The sequence below is a fragment of the Candoia aspera genome, chromosome 5 (assembly GCF_035149785.1).
Source record: "Candoia aspera isolate rCanAsp1 chromosome 5, rCanAsp1.hap2, whole genome shotgun sequence".
Classification (NCBI taxonomy): Eukaryota; Metazoa; Chordata; class Lepidosauria; order Squamata; family Boidae; genus Candoia; species Candoia aspera.
Genome location: NC_086157.1, coordinates 101,802,786 through 101,822,256, shown reverse-complemented (window position 1 = coordinate 101,822,256; position 19,471 = coordinate 101,802,786). Strand labels below are relative to the sequence as shown.

General features: G+C 37.5%; 1 protein-coding gene across 2 annotated transcripts in view; it reads left to right on the top strand.

The window, feature by feature from the left end:
* Positions 1–18,904, top strand: part of ARHGAP42 (Rho GTPase activating protein 42) — a 136,673-nt gene extending 117,769 nt beyond the window's left edge. Inside the window, exons 15-24 of one of the 2 annotated variants that reach the window (XM_063305865.1) lie at positions 861–945; positions 2,430–2,488; positions 3,571–3,676; positions 7,200–7,359; positions 8,715–8,859; positions 10,668–11,048; positions 13,458–13,608; positions 13,710–13,772; positions 17,603–17,682; positions 18,106–18,904. In XM_063305865.1, coding sequence (XP_063161935.1) covers positions 861–945; positions 2,430–2,488; positions 3,571–3,676; positions 7,200–7,359; positions 8,715–8,859; positions 10,668–11,048; positions 13,458–13,608; positions 13,710–13,772; positions 17,603–17,682; positions 18,106–18,194 — 1,319 coding nt within the window. In that variant the 3' untranslated portion in view covers positions 18,195–18,904. Of the gene's footprint in view, positions 1–860; positions 946–2,429; positions 2,489–3,570; positions 3,677–7,199; positions 7,360–8,714; positions 8,860–10,667; positions 11,049–13,457; positions 13,615–13,709; positions 13,773–17,602; positions 17,683–18,105 lie in introns of both variants that reach the window. The other variant, XM_063305864.1, reaches the window with a different exon arrangement.
* The last annotated feature ends 567 nt before the right edge of the window (positions 18,905–19,471 follow it).

The following is a 19,471-nucleotide window of genomic DNA, read 5'->3' as shown; positions in this document are numbered from 1 at the left end:
AAAAAAGGGGATTTCTATCCCTGTTGTCTATGTCACTCATGAACATTCATGTCACTCATGAATATTCGTGAGCATTCATGTCACTATGTCACTCATACCAAGGGCAGGGAGGAAGAACTACCACAGTCTACTATTGATTCCTTAGCAGTAGTTGGTATCATTGTCCTGGAAGTAGGTGAATCAGACTGGACCTGCTGCTGGTGTACAATCTGCCCTGATGTCTGGCACCAACCCTCACAGAGCTCCTTGACCTTGTCACTGGGCTTCTTGTGCTGGGGTCTTCAATTTCATGCCAAGGTTAGAAACAGTCCGTTGGCATGTCCCAAGTTATCTTGGCCCACTCTCATGAAAGACAGTATATTGATCTGGCATTCACTTCAGCAGAGATGGGACATGGTCTAGATGTGGAGGACATCACCACTTATTCTTTATCATGGTCAGATCACTTTGATCAAACTGCAGATATTGCTTAGATCTTCACAGTCCCAAGAAAGTTTCTGATGAACACTCTTAACAACCATCTGTTGGTGAGATGTTGTCCCATTGTGTTATATCCCAGATACTATGGCTTCATTTTCCATTCTTTTGAAGGAAGAACAGTATAGAAATAGTTTCAACAAGTAACATATACCAGTAGTTAGCATGTATTGGAATAGAATCGCATATAGCTTGTCAATTACACTACTTGTTCCCAGCTATATAAGAAGCTGCCATTTATGTTGAGTTTATTTTTACCCACCTGTCCTCAATATTTCACTGTGTAGAACTTGTTCATGGTTTCAAGTGAACACACTCCTAGTAGTGGTGTCTAAAATTCCACTGGGAAATGGAATCATGCAGCTTCTCTTTGTCTTTAATAGCTCCTAAATCTCCTCCTGATATGGACATTGATTTGGAAATTTGGGACAATAAAACTATAACAAGTGGGCTAAAGAACTACCTCAGGTAAGCATAAGCCATGTGGATTCTGATCTCTTATACCCTTCAAACTCTGCTGTAATGTGGAGAGCATAGTGCAATGTTGGTAACCATTGATATAAATAGTTATTTGTCTTATTGACTGTGCACTTTAAATCATTCCATTTTGAATGGAGCTTTTGTAAGTTGTTATCTAATGCTTACAGCACTAAGCAATAAATTTCTTTAACTAGTTAATTTAGTTGATCAAAACCGCACAGCATGGTTCACTAATTGGCCATTAGAATCACATAAAAACAAGCAAGTGCAATTTCTCTAATTCGTTTAATAAATCCAGTAATTCAGGCAGTTGCATTGGCAAGGAATGAAAAAGTGAAGGTACATATTTATTCAGAAAGCAGATTAGATTAGTTTTAAATGTATTGTTTTGCATTCTAGACAACCTAATGTTGATTTCACTTAAGTGAGCCCTCCAAATATTGGGGTGTAGAATTCCTATCAATTTTGACTGTGAATGTGCTGGAGAGGTGTTGAGAGAGCAGACATTCAGAGGGACTATTAGAGAAGGCTGACTTTAAAAGGATTTCAGGTTGCACAGCTATCAAAGTTACTTCTACAGTCTTTTGGAATAACTGCTGATTGGAGTAATGTTTTGGATAGGATCGGCCAAGGGTTTGACTATAAAGTGCTTCCCTTTAATTTAAAATAACATTCTTAGAAGAACAATCCTAATCAAGGAAAAAAATTGAAAAGGTTTATCAAAAATAAATTAAAGTGGCAGACTGAATTTAGTTAGGAATGCCATGATTTCTTTGGGATCTAAGTAAGCTTCCTTCTTGCTCCTGTAATTTAATGGAATGATAGAAGATAGCCTGTTGCAGCACCTAGCTAACCTTGGTTGGTCTCAAAACAAGCAAAGCATAGTCAGATCCATTTAGGACCTGAATGAGAGATCACTATGAAATCCCTCCTAGCTAACCTTGGTTGATCTCAAAACAAGCAAAGCATAGTCAGATCCATTTAGGACTGGATGAGAGATCACTAGGAAGTCCCAGGTCTGTAAGCTAAACAAAGCATCCCCCCAAAAAGGCAGTAACAAATCACTTCTGTGCTGCAGCCAAGAAAATTACATGTAATCAAGGAAGCAAGCTTGATACGAGAAGGTCTTTACCTTTGGGAAGTGTGACTGATTTAGTGACAAAATTTTACCTCCCATGCTTCAATAGGGCATCCTTCCTCCTCTAAAGATCATACAGCTGAGAAGGAGCAAAGCTGTAGTCCAATTCAACTTGAGGTCACCAGCTTGAAGAAGGCTGCAATAGGGCATGGCAGGAAACTTTATCGTCTCTCTTTCCAGCTGTGCAGCTATTTAAGACTTGAGTAGTAGTATCCTTAACTCACAGCCATGCTAGTTTAGAATGGAACTAAAGCAAGTGTCTGCTTTGGAATTAAAAGTAAATTTCCTCAAAATACTATATTCAGCCTCTTTCTTTCACCAATGTTTTGCTCAGGTGTCTTGCAGAGCCACTCATGACCTTCAAGTTGCACAAGGATTTCATCGTTGCTGTTAGTAAGTGAAAAGAATAGGTGATAATCCTGGGACTGGGGCAAACTCACGTATTTACCAATTTAAGTCACAGCAACCTAAATCTATAGAGAGAACTGATTTCTTATTTAGTGTACTCTCTGTTGATAGAGAATATAAACAGGCAGATTAATGTTTGATTCTTCCATATTTCAGTTTTCCTAAGGGCCAAGCAATGAACAATTTAGCAGGCCTTCCAGTATTTCTCTTATGTCCTTGGGTTTTTATTCTTACTTTAAGGGGAAAGGGCCATTAAAGGCTCATTTCTCTAAAGAAGCAATATTCCATATGTGAGGTGATTTTCTTAGTAAGGTCTCTTGCAGGTATCAGGATGGCCATGGAATTAGGATGCTGCCCCTATCACTAGCCTAACACAGCGTTTATATGGGAAGCCACTTAGAGGAAAGGGACTGAATATAGCAGGAATCTAACTTTAATAGGAGGTTAAAACTTGGCTTGAAAGTGTGTGGGAAGTGGGAGGTGAATTCTGCATTTGCATCCATGTGTCCCATTTGCTAATCATTTCTGCTTTTATCTCATTCCTGCTGGTAGCTTTTGATATATTATTATTTTATCCATTTTTATTTTAAAGCTTCAGTGTGCATTTTGTAACTTTCTATTTGTGGAGGGCCTCATGAATAGTAGTTTTTAGAAGTCTGGTGTACAAAGCTGTACTTTGTCAGTTCCTATTTGTTTAAAGCAGTGTTTCTCAACCTTGGTGAGTTTAAGATGGGTGGACTTCAACTCCCAGAATTCCCCAGCCAGCAGAATTGAAGTCCACCCGTCTTAAACTCGCCAAGGTTGAAAAACACTGCTTTAAAGAACATTTTAAAGACATGGTCCATTTTTGTTCCTGACAGTAAGTAGCATGTGATGTAGTGGTGACGATTGCAGTGGCAGTCATTGGCATAGATTCATAGAGTTGGAAGAGATCTTCGAGATCACCTTTTCCAATGGCCTGCTCAGTGTGGGATCCACTGGACAGGTGAACCTCCAGCTTCTGTTTGAAAGCTTCTAGCACAGGAGAAGTCACTTGGTAATTCTTACTACTACTATCTTTTTAATAGAGTCTGATGACCAAAATTACAGAGTGGAAGCAGTCCATGCGCTTGTCCACAAATTGCCAGAGAAAAACCGGGAGATGTTGCACATCCTGATAAAGCATCTGGTCAAGTAATAATTGCTTTTTCTATGGGTTGTTTATAATAATGAGAGGAGAGAAAGGGGGTTTAGTGTAGCTGCTTTCCTCTCTTGTCCTTTTTGAAATTACATCCAAAAACAACAGCACGGCACCCCATGAAGTTATAAGCATTCATGACAGGAAATGTGTTTATTACTAGCACCCCCTGGAGGTTCTAATGTGAAGTGGCATTCATTCCATGATCTATTAACTGTAATTGTTTCTGGCAAGCAATTATTCTGTAGAAGGTTGCTCCAGGCTACAACTGACCATTCACTATCTTCGTCTTTCATGTATTTCTGAAAAAACACTAACTTAAAATGCCGATTAGGTCTTTAGGTGGTCACATTTGCTATTTGTAGGAAAATTCTTGTGTCTGTGGGTGTGTGGGTGTGTTTAAAAACTAAAAAAAATGAATATATGTTTATATTTGTGTGTGTGTGTGTTATTCATGTTTTGAGTTTTTCATAAACATTATTTGAAGCACATCTGTGAAATCTGCTATGGAACTGCCTTTGATGTTTATAGTCATTTCTCTTTAATGGATTTCAATTAAGAGCCTCCACATGTAACTCTGTACGTCTGTGTGTGTGCGTGCGCGCTTAACATCAGAAATTTTCAGCAGTAAGCGATAACTTTCAGTGAATGGATTCACACATTCCATTTCTCTGCCCATGACTATCATATGCTTGATCTCTGGCAGCCGAACATGTCCAAAAATGCCATTGAAATTGTCAGGGCCAGTTTGGTGTAGTGGTTAGGGTGCTAGACTAGGACCAAGGAAAGCTCACAGGGTGGCTTTGAGCCGGTTGCTCTCACTCTGCCCAACTTACATCACAGGCTTACTGTTTTGGGGGTGGGGGAATGGGAGGAGGCAATTATATAGGGCCCCTTTAGATTTTGGAGTAATGGATGGCGTAATGATCCCCATCATCTTGTCTTCATCTACTCCAGGTGTACTTTAATATAATCTAAAATGTGATAGATGTGCTTTTCCATGAATTCTTGTCAAAAATTACTTTGATGAAAGGTTAGATTTACATTTCATAGCTGTCTGTTTATCTGTTGAGAATTTGACCATGCTGTCATATATTAATATAAAAAGGGAGATGGAAATAATTCCTGAACTCATCTTTATAATAATGGGAAACTAAAGATTGACACTTTTTAAAATTTTACCCGGATGTATAGCACAGTAAAAATAGACTGGGGTATTTTCTTTTACATAATAACATATATTTCAGTACCTTATTATTTCAGCCTATTTGTATTCATTATCCCAGTAGAAAACCAATACATTAAAATTTCTATCAATTAGTATTATGAAAAAACTATTTTATAAAATTTCTTCAAGAAACTGAGCCTTATCCCAGTTTCCCATTTCAAAAATTTATGCCCAGTTATTACTTATCAGGATAATATCAGCCTCAGTTTTGTTAGCTAAAAGATTCAATTTGTCACCAAGGTAACCTAAGCATTGATAAATTGATGATAAATTACAGTAAGATGGAAACTTACTGGAGTATTCTTATCTCTGTTTCAACTTTACCTGCTCAATATTCCTTTATTAGTAAAGAACTGAAAAACTTTATAGGGTGTACAAAGTTATATATCTGCTTTAGACAATATGAAGCAAAAAAATATCCCAACTTTAAATATTGTATTCAAAAATATGTTTTCTCAGGGTTAGCCTATGAAATTTGGAAGTGCAAGATAATCACCAAGAATAGCAGCCTAGGTCAAGTGCATCTGCTTTTATGTGTAGGACAACTTACTCTGAGACAAGAAGTTTTGAGATGTTACACTACCTCCACAACTGGCCCAGGAGACAAATGTTAAAGAGAGGAAATAAATATATAAATGTAGGATAGCCCCCCACATCCCTCAGTAGGATGAGAAGTAATGAAAAGAGCATTCTTTATTTCGAGCATTCTTAAGTAAATCCTGATACCTGATATATGCTAGATTATAACTCTAATATATATTTTGCAATTTCCATATGAACAAGATACCTGGAGATCATAAGGGTGGGGAGACTGATGTAAAGGATTTCCTTTCTTGCCTTTCCATTTGCTAAATCCACAAGTACCACTCAGTGAGGATGTGTTCCAAATTGACTGTCTGTGTATATTTTTCAAGAAAGCTCCACATCAAGGAATGAGTAATTTTGAGAAAGTGGGGCAGGTATGGTGCCCTAAGAATCAGTAGAGTTGTGAATGAATAGTCCAGTAAGAATTAGAAGCTTCACATGAACCATAATCTAATTCAGGGTTTCTCAACCAGGGTTCTGTGGAACCCTGGGGTTCCACAAGAGGTCCCTAGGGGTTCCCTGAGAGATCACGATTTATTTAAAAAATTATTTCAAATTCGGGCAACTTCACGTTAAAGAGGTAAGGTTCATTCTTTATTTTTAGTTTAAGAACACTGTTAATGGATATATATAGGCCTACCCATGAAATGAATCTAATAATTTTGTAACTTCTGGCCTGTATTTGAGCTTGAGTGTACAGAGGTTCCCTGTGGCTTGAAGAATATTCCATGGGTTCTTCCAGGGTCAAAAAGTTGACAAAGGCTGGTCTAATCCAAAGCTTTTGTAAATTTCTGTGCTCTTAGAGGTTGTATAAAATGGCAAATTCTGCCAAGTGTCACTTTTTCATGTGATCATGCTACAGAACTGGATTCTGTAAATTGATTTTAATTAGGTAAACCATTGGTGGCAATAGATTGAATAGGAGTCCCATTAGAATTTCAGAAAAATTATATTTACTTGTTTGTTTGTTTTCTATTCCGCCTTTATTATTTTTATAAATAACTCAAGGCAGCGAACATACCTAGTACTCCTTCCTCCTCCTGTTTTCCCCACAACCACCACCCTGTGAGGTGAGTAGGGCTGAGAGAGCACGACTGGCCCAAAGTCACCCAGCTGGCTTTCATGCCTAAGATGGGACTAGAACTCACCATCTCCTGGTTTCCAGCACATTGACTTAACCACTCTGATTTCATCTAAGCTCTGTCAGCTACATTTGTTTGTGATTCTTCTTGCTAGGAAAATGGGCTAAAACAATTCCCCTTCAAATATAAAAGAAAATGTTATATTGAATTTATATTTATTGGAAAGAAACCTGTTCTTCCGGGGCAATGTACATGGAATATGTTGCTTGGTTTTATTGTCAATCAGTACAAATCTTACTGCATGATAAAACAGCTTGGGAGGAAACAATCCTTAAACTAGAATTGATCGGCAAAATATGTTGAATATTTGTAGCTCTGTTTAAAATTTGTAGAATATTTAAATTATTTAAATATTTAAATTATTAACAGGAAAGCCTGTTTACAGAATTTCTACAATAATGTATTCTTCACCAAAAGGGAAAGTAGTTTCTATGTTATCAAAACAAATTACAAATTTTACTTAATAAAATTTTACTTAAGTGGAATGTCAAGTTATATTGAGTGGAAATTAAAAGCTAGTGTGTGTTATTTAAATTCTATTATTTTTTAATTGCCTATTTTCAGAGTGTCATTACATAGTCAGCAGAATCTCATGACAGTCTCCAATCTTGGAGTTATTTTTGGTCCCACACTGATGAGAGCCCAGGAGGAAACAGTGGCAGCTATGATGAACATCAAGTTTCAGAATATTGTGGTTGAGATTCTCATTGAGCATTATGAGAAGGTAGAATGTCATGAGTTTTACTGAAAACTGTGGTGAAAAAAACATGGAATATAACTCATATTACAATAATAACTGCAGGAATATAAATGTCTTAGTTTATTTGATCAACAGCAACATAGCATTTCCCAAGTTAGAGCTAACCTGCAACTTGGGGATCTTCCTGAACTCACAGCTTCTGCTTGAACAGCAAGTGAGAGCTGTGGCCAGGAGGGTCTTTGCACAATTTCGTCTTGTGCATCAGCTGTAACCTTTCCCAGATCAAGGAAAGTTACAGTTGTTCATACCCTTGTCAATTCACAGTAGGATTATTACAGTGTGTTCTACAAGGGAAGGCCACAGAGGTTTCAGTTTGTGTGATATGCAGTGGCCCAGTTAGTTTTGGGTGCACTGAGTGTCAGCCAGTTAACACTGCTACTACAGGAGCTTCTGTTAGTTTCCAGGTGCAATGCAAGGTTTTGGTTGTCATTTGTAAAGCCTTACATGCCTCAAGGCCTGGATCCAAGTTGAATTTCCCTGTCCAGTATGATCTGGGAGAGGGGTTTACTGAAGATCCCACCACCAAGGGAATGCTATCTTCAGGGAATCTGGGCTCAGTCCTTTTCAGCGATAGCCACCTGCCTTTGAAACAGCTTACATCTAGGTTACTTGCTCCTTAACTGCCTATTTGGAGAGATATAAAAACATAGTTTTTCAAATGTATGTATGTATATTTGGGGATGAGTAAGATCCACAGGATCCAGGACTGAGCCAAGAATTAGGCTAAAAGACCTCTAAGGTCATTTATAACTCTATCATCAATGACCCTACTTTGGTTTTTAAAAATCAGCCACGGTCAGCTAGGTGATGCCACCTTCTGTGACATAGTAAATAAAAGGAGCTCATTATGAGATATTTACTAATTTTGCTAAGGAACAGTCTTCACCACCAGTATATGCTGAAAAAGAAGAAATCCAGATTAATCTGGATATAATCTAAACAGGGTTACAGCAGGTTCACTATATGTGCCAAAAGTTAGAATCTCCCTTCAAATTGCTCAGAATTCTCAGTGCCTGTAATGTACAGGAATTCCATCATGTAGTAGTGTAGAATAGCTTTCCCCATGTCCTTGCATCCAGATATGTTGAACTGGCAGAATTCTGCGAGTTTGGGAAAGGGAAGCCTCAACCTATGAAGAGAATAGGCTGCTGTATATTGTCTTATGTAGTTATTAAAATTATTTTGAGGAAATTAATGTGATATTCCAATTGTTCAGTAAAGTTTCTACTGGAGACATATGACTCACAATCTCTCAGCCTAAGCAAATGTAGGTATTCCAAAAGATTCTCAGCAATACGGATGTTTGCTTTTCTTGATAGATATTCCACACGGCCCCAGATCCCAATATTCCTCTTCGACAGCCTCAGTCCCGATCAGGTTCAAGAAGGACGAGAGCAATCTGTCTCTCCACAGGTTCTCGCAAGCCTAAAGGACGATATACTCCATGTCTGGCAGATCCAGATAGTAAGTGAAGTTTACTCCACTAGCACGTTCTCATTTCTCACAATTGGTTATAACTGGATGGTAATAATTATGTTGCTCTAAGCACGAGGGGCGCTTCTCTGCTGAACATTGCGCCATTCGCAGTCATAAAAATGCACCTATCTGCCCTTTTTGATTTGGGCTCTTGTTCCTTTGTTTCACCTAAAAAGGTTCCAAGGTTTCACTGTATCTTAATAACCTTCTTTTTCCCCAACAAAATCTGGATATGCTGAGACAGAATTGGCCGTCTTCAGTTAATTGTACAAAAAGGGAGTGTTAATTCTCTTTCTTCCTCTCCTGACTCAACCAAAGATAGAGGATTGATCATAGGGTATGGTACAAAGGCACATAATGCAACTTTGGGTTTAGTCATTATCTGACTAAAATACTTCCTGGAAGTTTAGTTATATTGACCTGAGCTTCATGATAGAAAAACACAATATATATAAATGTAACGTTAGCGTTTAAGAGCAATTCAATCACATTGGCAAATGAAGGGCAAGTGTTTCTTTTTCCCATCTGTGACATCAAATTCCAGTGGTTTTATTTCCAAAAGACTTGATGTCAGGGTCAGTCTCGCTTCGCAATAAGGCACGGACTCACTTAATAGGTATTAAGGATTTCCTGTCCTGATTACCAGGAAACACACTGAGGCGAGGACTTGGTCTCTAATATTTATTAGTAGTACTTAACAAGAATCCTAACAAACTGAGAAAGCGTGGGAAAACCCAGCCATATAAACCCCAAAGGTTAAGGCGGTCCCGATCTGTGTCTCTTTGAATGGCTGAACAGTTCCTCAGTGCTACGCATGCGCTTGACAGTCTGGGTGAGAGCCCCCTGCTCGCTATCCTTACTCATGACATTTCCGGTTTATTGGAATGGTGGCTGACAGAACGAAAAACGGGAACGGGGGTGCGGTGGTGAGGCGCCCTGTTTATACCCTCTTGCGGGGTCCCGTGCTCCTCCACCCTTCATTGTCCCCAATCCCTCTTGATGGGCTCCTTGATGGCTGTGTGGGCGTTTTCCCGGTGTCTTTCCTTGTCCTCTTGGTTCCGGTGTGTCCTCCAGGGCACCAGGTGCGGCTTATTGCTGCTTATCTGAAGCCCTTCTTTTCAGCTGTATATGAGTCCATGAGTGTGGGTGCTTTGGGTGCTTGGTTTAAGCACTGTTTTAATTATCTCCTTCCTCTTTTCCTTAATGATCATGATCCACGTTGTGAGGCTCTTTGTGCCTTGCAACGGGGTCATGACACTTGAAAATAGGATTTCAAATATTCTGATGCTTGTCTAGATGCGTTCATTGAGAAGTCACCCAAATAAAACCTGCAATCTACATTAGCCATGCAAATTGAGATCTGTTTCTTAAGCTTGAAACCCTACATTGACCAAAAGTAAGGGCTGAGATTAATGAGCTGACCAGGGTGCTTTAGGTCTTGTCTCTTGACTACTGAAAGGCCCCTTGGAGACCTCTTCTGGCTTTGGCACCTTTACCTGGCATGGACTACACACATTGTATAGCTATAAGAGCCATTTTCTCATACAGCCAAACTCAAGATGTTCAGATTATTGCATTTTTATGCCAACATTAATCCATATGGGTTTTCCTACACTTGAGCAGAATCATGAAGTAAATATTGTTCAGGTAAAGATTAATGATAGCTTAGACCATATTGTATTTTTGTGCATATTAACAAGCAGGTAGTGTTGTCTCCCTCCCAGAGGAAAGCCGAGAAATTTGAGAAATGCCATTTATTGTTTTCATCCCCATCTCTTAACCTTTCCACCTTCCAGGTGATTCATACAGTAGCAGCCCAGACAGCACTCCCATGGGCAGCATAGAATCACTGTCTTCTCACTCTTCGGAACAGAACAGCACTACCAAACCTGCATCTTCTCAGTCCAGGGAAAAAACAGGAGTTGTTCCATGGATTGCTTCATCACCATCTTCCAATGGACAAAAAAATTCAGGGCTTTGGACCACAAGTCCTGAATCCTCCTCAAAGGAGGATGCAGCAAAAACAGATGTGGAGTCTGACTGTCAGAGTGTCACATCTGTTACTGGGCCAGACAATGTGACTTCACCAGTAGACTCAACCAAAAGAGGATTGTATAGTCTCTCTGGAACGAAACGATCAACAGCTTTGTCTATAAGGTCTATCCCTTCTGCAGAAGGTAATCTTTAAATAATCCATTGGTTCACTGTCAATAAGTTAGTTAATAATTTATGCATTTCTAATTTTATGTGTATATAACATGGCGAACAGAAATATTTGCATAACATGAAATTGGTAATAGTTGCTGGCTGTACTTAAAGGAGCTAAGACATTTCCTCATGTAATACTGAGTTTTTGCTAACTGGGATGACAAATCTTACGTGGAATGAAAAGGGTTTTTATTAAAAGCTAAATAAACAGAGTGTTTGCAACTATGTATATGGGACAAGTCTTGGGCATATTTTGAAAATTCATCATAGGAATTAAGCCATAATAATTTCAAAATAGATTTTTACCGTATCTTTTGCTAATATAATACATTATATAGTGATGTACAATATATGCCATCAAATGTTTGTGTTGTGGGGAATATAAGCTCCTCTCCAGGACCAAACCCCACTCCACCAGCAAATAGAGCATGATGCTTAGCTCAGAATGAAGGTTCCGAAAAGAGGGTTTTTTCCCCCCATCAATGAACAGGGGATAACAGCCGCCATTTTGTGTGGAGGAATAATTTGCAAGACTTAACTTGCAGATTGTAGAAGTAACTATAGCAGAGAAAGAAGAAGACAGAGAATTTTAAGGGAGTCCTTCCTTTCATAGTCTGCGCAGTTTAAGTGCAAAGAATGAGCTTTGCACAGTCAACTACACCATTCTTCCAAAAATATAGGGACTAAGCAAAACTATTCTAGTGAGGATAAAATAGTCACTGAATTAATTGATGAGCAAATAGTCACTAAATTTCTTAATTCATTAGAAAGCAATTATCATCTTCCACATTGATTGAAATTTAAATGGTGTGCAGTTGCAATTCTTTCAAGAAATATGCATTCAAGCAGTGGATTAATGAATCAAATGTGGCTGCACATGTAGACAAACCCTTGTGGATTGGAACTCAAGAAAGAAATTGGAATTCCAGTACAACTTCCAAGATTGGATTTGGTTCCTTCAGATATTGCATTTGCTTTCAAAAACAATAATGTCCTATAAGGTTAACCTTTGGAATATCAGTAAAAAAAAGACAGACACTAAATAATCTTAGATCATACCTGCAAGAACCAGTATTCGCCCATGGACAACTTTATATAGCAATGTCAGGAGTGAGATACTGTGAAAAACTGAAAAATTCAAATTTGCTAAACAGGGAATATGTTTAATAAAGAAAGAGGTGTTTAATAAAGAAGGAGGTATATAAAGGTGCATTGTTAATAGAGATTTGTTTTACATGTTACAGCATGACACATTATTTGGGAAAACATGATTGTGAAAGGGTGAAAAATGAAATGCTTGGTGAAGTCAGTTAAATTAATGACAAGCTATATAAGAGTTCAGTTCTGATTGCCATATTATTATTTTAGTAAGTTTTAATGTTTTTTCCTACTGGTGATTATAGTTTTTCTTTCATTTCTTTTTGTACACTCCCCCCCCCCCCGTTACGTGGTCTGAGTTGGACAGCCATATAAAAGCTTAAATAAACAAACACAAGCATCCAGTAGAAGACACAGTGATGTTAAGATGATGTCTCATGTGTCATGAGATCATCACACCAATGATGTAAAAACATTACTGCAATTGCTGTACATTTTTGGAGAGGAGATAGATTAGATAATAAAAAAGATGTTTTAATCAAACAAGAAGAAAACAGGAATTCAGTGTCCAAACCTAGAATCTTTTTAATTCCTTTTCAAGCAATGAGTCCCTTCCTGATTTCCAGGAACAGATTTCAGAAATACAGACCATCCCACTGTCTTAAGGAAACAATTTTATCTCATTTTTTTTACTATGAGAGTAAATCTCTTCCCTTCATTGACAAATACCAATTTGTTTCATTGTTACACAACGTATTATGGGATAATGAACTCCAATAAAGTTTGTTGTTTTGCCATGCTTCTTAATAAATGTGCTCTTATTGCTAATTTCAAATACATGATTACAAGAAAAGAAATTGCTATCATGTATATTTTGCATTTACAATAAGGATTGTGGTAAGCAGAAAATGTATATAATAGGACAGCGTTTCTCAACCTTGGCAACTTTAAAATGTGTGGACCTCAACTCCCAGAATTCCCCAGTCAGCATTGCTGACTGAGGAATTCTGGGAGTTGAAGTCCACACATCTTAAAGTTGCCAAGGCTGAGAAACACTGCAATAGGATATAGCCAAACAAATATTTGGAACTGAGCAATAGGCAAGAGAAGTGTTCAGCAGCACCACCATAACTTAACCCCTCCTTTAAATTTGTTATCATTCACACATCATGGTCTTTCAGTGAGACAGTAAGCACAGAAAAGTCACCAAGAGTCATCAAATATTGAACACCAAACTAGGAGATGTTCAAGGTAATTTAATGTCATAATTTGTTATTTAGGTAACCAAAGCTGCAGAAGTTCATTGCAAAGTTTAGCTTCCCTGGATGCCAAGGAAGTACCAAAGGTGCTAGAAAATCCAGATCTGCCTCCAAAAATGTGCAGAAGATTACGATTGGATACAGCATCAAGTAATGGCTATCAGAGACCTGGGTCTGTGTAAGTTTGTCCATGTTTTCAGTGTGTGCTCAAATCCTTATATTGGTAAGGCATGGAAATTATGGGTAAACATGGAATTATTTCCTATATTTCAGGGTAGCAGCAAGAGCCCAGCTATTTGAAAGTAGTTGCTCAGTGAAGCAGGCTCCCTCGGGAAGGTAGGTCTTAACACAATAAGATACACCCCTTTGATTATTAAGTCATATTTTTCTTCTATCTTGAGTGTTACAACTTTGGAAATACAGATTTTACCTAATGCTGGAAGAAAATCTGTCATTACATTATTAGCTAGCAGTAACAGAATATAACTCAATATTAGAGTTGAAAAAGTCTAAGCTTATTTCAAGCTGAATGCCCAATTTCAGGTTGGTCCCCAGGGTGCCCTCTCTTCTTTATCTTTGAGGAAGAAATTCGGGGAAACCATGCAGTGGTTCTGGGATTGCTAGAGAGAAGAAGAAACACTGATTATAAACGATGCTTCCGAGCATTCCAGAAACTATGGGATGTAGACATTCCATTTCATCCACACCATAGAATACTGAACTTGCAGAGTGAAGGACAGCATAGTTTCTTAGAAGTGGAATAATCCATCAGGAAAACTTTTAAGGGGGTTCACCTGGCCATAGCATGTTTTAAGAAAGTCATCTTATTTTTTCTTATACATCATTGAACAACTTATTTTATTCTGTTTTATGCTGGATGCTTTCTAAAAAGGATGAAACTTAAAATGGAGTAATCTAAAATCTACAGTATTAAAAACAGCATGAAACCCTCTGCAGAATAAAAATTGCATCTCAAAAGCTCAGGAAAATCAGGTCTTTGCTGGTCATGAAAAGTGCCAAGGAGACCTCTCTTGTTTCATGAATGTGGCAGATATCTCAAATTCCATTGCTTCATCCCATGTTCTGAGCTTCTCAGCCAGAGAACATTTGATTTCTTGCTATGTTTGAGTGACAAGTCAGAGAAAAGGGAAGGGTGTTTTTTTTCTGCTGATAATATAGGCAAGGCTGTCAGCGTTAAAATTTATTCTGTCTTCCATCTTAAGAATGCTGGATGAATAGTAGCACAGAACAATGAGGAGTAAGCAGGACAGGCAGGGATCCATTTCCTTTGAATTTCCCCTTTGTAAGCCTTAATGTTTTCCAATTACAAAGGGGAAACTGGCTGGGGAATTCTGGGAGTTGAATTCCAAACATCTTAAAGTTGCCACGGTTGAGAAACACTGCATTAAGGTCTGAAAACTGTTCAGAACTTTCTGTTTCTAGACTCATGTAAATATTTGCAATGCTTGTAGATCTCTTGTGGTGGTTCCTCAACATGTATGCTTTCATCAACTCTGACACAACTATTTATTTAATATCTATGGTCATCTATTTTGTTTTTGACAATTAGCAGAAGAACATTGAGTATTTGGCTTTCAAAAAAAAAAAGAAGAGCAGCATGAGTAAGAGTTACAGCTACTTCCTTCACTTTCTGATTTTCTGACCTCCATTTCCCTATCTAGAACTCTAGGATTTTATTCAGAATTTTGAAGTGTAGTCATCTGATGCCACATGGAGTGATGGTAGAGGGCTAGATGCGGTTCTGGAAGAACTGTATTCATACCCTTTACTCAGGCCATAATGCTTATTGAATGAGCTCAATCCCAGAGGATCTCTCAGAATTATTTCGTTCTATTTCTGAACTAAGCCAACATTGGCTACCAAACAACTATCTGTTGAAAGAATAGATATTGGTGAGTACATAGTGTCTTCTGGCCACTGTGAGTTGATAACGTAATTAAAATATGCCAGAAGAACAGGGCAAAAGGTAGACTTGGTGTCTAAGTGAAGATTGTAATGTCATCCCATAGAAGGGGTCTTTCCACAAGCTTCACATTTGTTCTTCCAAATGTAAAGAACGTAACAAGCTAGGCAGTGTTAGACTTCAGGGTTTGGTGACCATGGTCTAGACAACAGGTTTCCTGATGTTTTCCTGATGACAACTGTGGCTGGCTTCTTCAGAGGCAAGACCACAGGCAACTGAGCAGGAAGAGACTGGGCTCCTGCCGTATAAATATCCAATATTTATAATTGGATATTTACATATTTATAATTGTTTATAATAATATTGTTTATAATATCCAATATAAACAATAAATATATTGTTATCAATATATAACAAGGTTAGATGCACTCAAGCCTCTAATGATTTAATTACAAATCTATTGATGGCGGCAAGATTAATGATAGCTAGAAAATGGAAGGTAAAAGGTGATTATCAAATAGAGGAATGGTATAAAGAAGTGTGGGATATTGCAGTTAATGATAAGTTAACAAGTAATATTGAAGTTAGAAGGGGGTTACAGAGTCGAAATGATTTTGCAGAGATAGGGAATATATTTGTAGAATTTGTTTTATTAAAAGGGAAAGGATGTACACCTTCACAAGAATTATTATATTTCTGGAAAGAGGAATGATTAAGTAAAATATGGATCCTGGGGGTGGGGTGCACATTTTAAGGTTTATATTATAATTATTAAATTTATATGTAAAAGTAATAGAGGTTGGATATAAGTTTATAAAGCTATGTATGTATATGTTTAATAAAATAAAACAAAACAAAACAGGAAAAAAAATAAATATCCTCTGGTTCCTGTGGTCTGTGTAGCAGACCACCTTGCCTCTGAAAATGCCAGCCACAGTTGCTGGTGAAACATCAGGAAATCTGTTGCCTAGACCACGGTCACTAAACCCTGAAGCCCAACACTGCCCAACAGATACTGGCCAGGGAAGCCTATACCAGTATCGCATAACAAGCTCCTTGCTTAGTTTCTTGGAGGAAAGTTTGGATAATTGTCCTAAAATGTGGAAAACTAAAGTCCAGTCCAATCAAACAGAGGAGATATGGAGGTAGACAGAAAGCTTTGTTAGCCAGGTTCACAGAAATCATTAGCTTCTTTAGAAATGCAACTGCAACCTACAAAATCCCTTTGTGCGTCCTAGAAAGCTTGAGCTGATACCTTACACAAAAGAAATGAGATGATTCTTCAGGAACATGTAGCAGTTGGCAATGTTATTTTCACATCCTCTTTTACTAGCAGCTTTATAGGCAGGAAAGAAAGCAACCCATTTTCACAAAAGCATACAACAAGTTCTTTGCTTGGAACATCAGAGCCCCTTATGGTGTTAATAGTGAAGATAGATGGTTAGCCATGAGAGCGAATAGCATTTTGATCCACATGCTTGGGAGTTAGGAAAGAACTAATGAAGTAAAAATGAAAAATGGAAGTATCATTTTCTAGCATAGCTTTCCTGGATTTGGTAACTCCAGATGTGCAGTTCCCAGCATCCTCAGACAGTAGCTTTGGCCATTCTGAATGGAAAAACTAGGTGCTGCAGTTGTAATACATATGGAGGGGCACCAGGTCAGAGTATTAGATGAGGGATGTACTATACATCCCAAAGCCTGTTATAAAAAGGTTACAAAGAGAAAGCTAGCTTAATCTTTAATGGTCTAAAGCCTCAGAGAAGTCACCAAGAAGACCCTATCCCAACAAATGATCTTTGGTAGCATTTGGATTAAAGGAAGGGCTTTTTTCAAAATTCTTAAAACACAGACTCTATTCACGAGAAGGAATGTAGTATTTGAAAAAGTTTAGTCCCAACTCAAGTAAGGCTTAATAGATTATAACCAACACTGTCTGTACATGTGCTCTGAAGCAGACTAGTATCCAACGGAACAGTTTTAACCAGAATACCATGTGCTCCATATAACTGGATCTTGGTCATTTGGGACCATTTGAAATTTCCAACCCTATTTAAGAGTCAGTCCCACCACATTTTAAAAAGTGCCTTATATTAGTTAACTGCAAAAGGGCCTGTTGGTCTGAAGCATTTCATTTACAGATATATATGCAGTTTTAATATTTTGTTCTGTTGGAATGCTCTTCTATTCATAGATCATCTGGTATTTTTTTTGTCTACAATTTTTGGTTGTTGTTTTTAAGGCAAGCCAAGGCCATGTATTCCTGTAAGGCTGAACACAGTCATGAGCTGAGCTTCCCTCAGGGGGCAGTATTTTCCAATGGTAAGATGCAGTTACTTTTCATTGTCCTTGTAGCAGTAACATTAGCACCTGGCACCTCCGTTCATCTTTAAAGTGCTGCAAGACTGCTTATATTTTTATTATTGCAACACGATTCTTCTTTGTTATATTACTTTTTCAAGGGTGAGTGATACTGTGAATATGGTACAGCCATAACTTGTGCGTGTGTGTTCATGTGAATAATATTATGTTGAGAAAAAGAAATGTGTACTTTTTCTTTTCTCTTCTAGTTACTTCTTTTCTGCACTTCTTTATTTTTCTTTTTTCTTGTAGGTTAGTTGGTATTAGTTTTTACTATGTTTATTAAAAACTTTAATACAAATGATTGTAATTATTTATGTTAACCATTAAAGGGCATCTAAGAGAGAGGACCATAAACAATGCATTGTCATTCTTTCTTAACAGTATATCCGTCGGTGGAACCAGGATGGCTAAAAGCGACATATGAAGGCAAAACAGGACTGGTTCCAGAAAATTATGTTGTCTTTCTCTAGTGATAGTAATGGACAGCAGTCTCTTCATGGTATCCATGGTAACAAGCAATAAGCACTGTGATTTTTTTTTTTTTAATCTGACACAGATGCAGAGGGTCTGCCAACTAGCCCCGTGTATGGTAGATTTCCTTCCATTTCTGCAACTGCAGATTATGTAGCTCTGTATAAGTGGAATAGAATTCATGGTACTTATTCTGTCTTCTGCTGTTGGTAACGAGAAAATCACTTTATTTTTCTTTTATGCCCGAAATCAAATCAGGTGAAAATAAGATATTTTTTTTTCAGCTGAGCAACTGATACTCAGTTGGTCCCAATCATTTCAAGAAAAGCTTGAGCTCATAATTAAATTGTTAATAAATGTTCACAGATGTCATTGTTTGTAAAAGCAATGTAGATGTTTGATAGGGCTATAAATGCATTAATTGGAGCAACAGTTTATCAAAGTGCATTTTTGTTTCAAAAGGCATTTTTAATGCAGTATATGTGTGTTTTGGTTTTTCTTCCTTCACTTCTATGTTTTATCCTATAATTATTAATAAATTATATTTATAAAATCTCTCTGCCCTGAAACACTGTAATCATACATTGGAATGCCAACTATATAAATAAGCTATTGATTATTATTATTATTATTATTTGCTATTTTACTTGGAATCCTTTAAAATGAAAGAAGGCCAAAATTAACTGCAAAATAAATACAAATGAAAGAACCTGATGTTCAAATGATCCAAAAAGAAATGAGGCAAGGAGTGAGAATCAATAATTTTGAATCTTAAATAAACTCCATTTTACCTCTTATCACTGGTTTGACACATGAAACTATTTAAGCTCCTGAATTTTATCCTGCAACCTTGACAATGCTTTGCAAAGTGCAATTTAGGTAATATTGGATGCCGAATATAATGTTTCTATACTATATCTTCCCCACTAGTAAGATGCTTGTGGGTATGGCTTTGCACCATTTCAAATGCAGCAGGCACTGCTGTATTTGGGGCCCTGGGAATTCTGGTGAAAGACGTTTGAAAAGGGTCTTGACCAAGCAGCAGTGAAAATTCATTACTGGAGATACCATATCTGAATCAAGTTAATTTTTTCTGGTTATAGTATTCTGTTACCGAAATATTTAGCAGACAGTAAAATTGAGAAGGTGAAATAGAAGCATAAAGGTACATGACCAGATCCTTTTATGAGATGCTAGGCTGTCATATGTATGTATGTATGTATGTATGTATGTATGTATGTATTAACTACTTACTTAGATTGAAGTTAACAAGAAA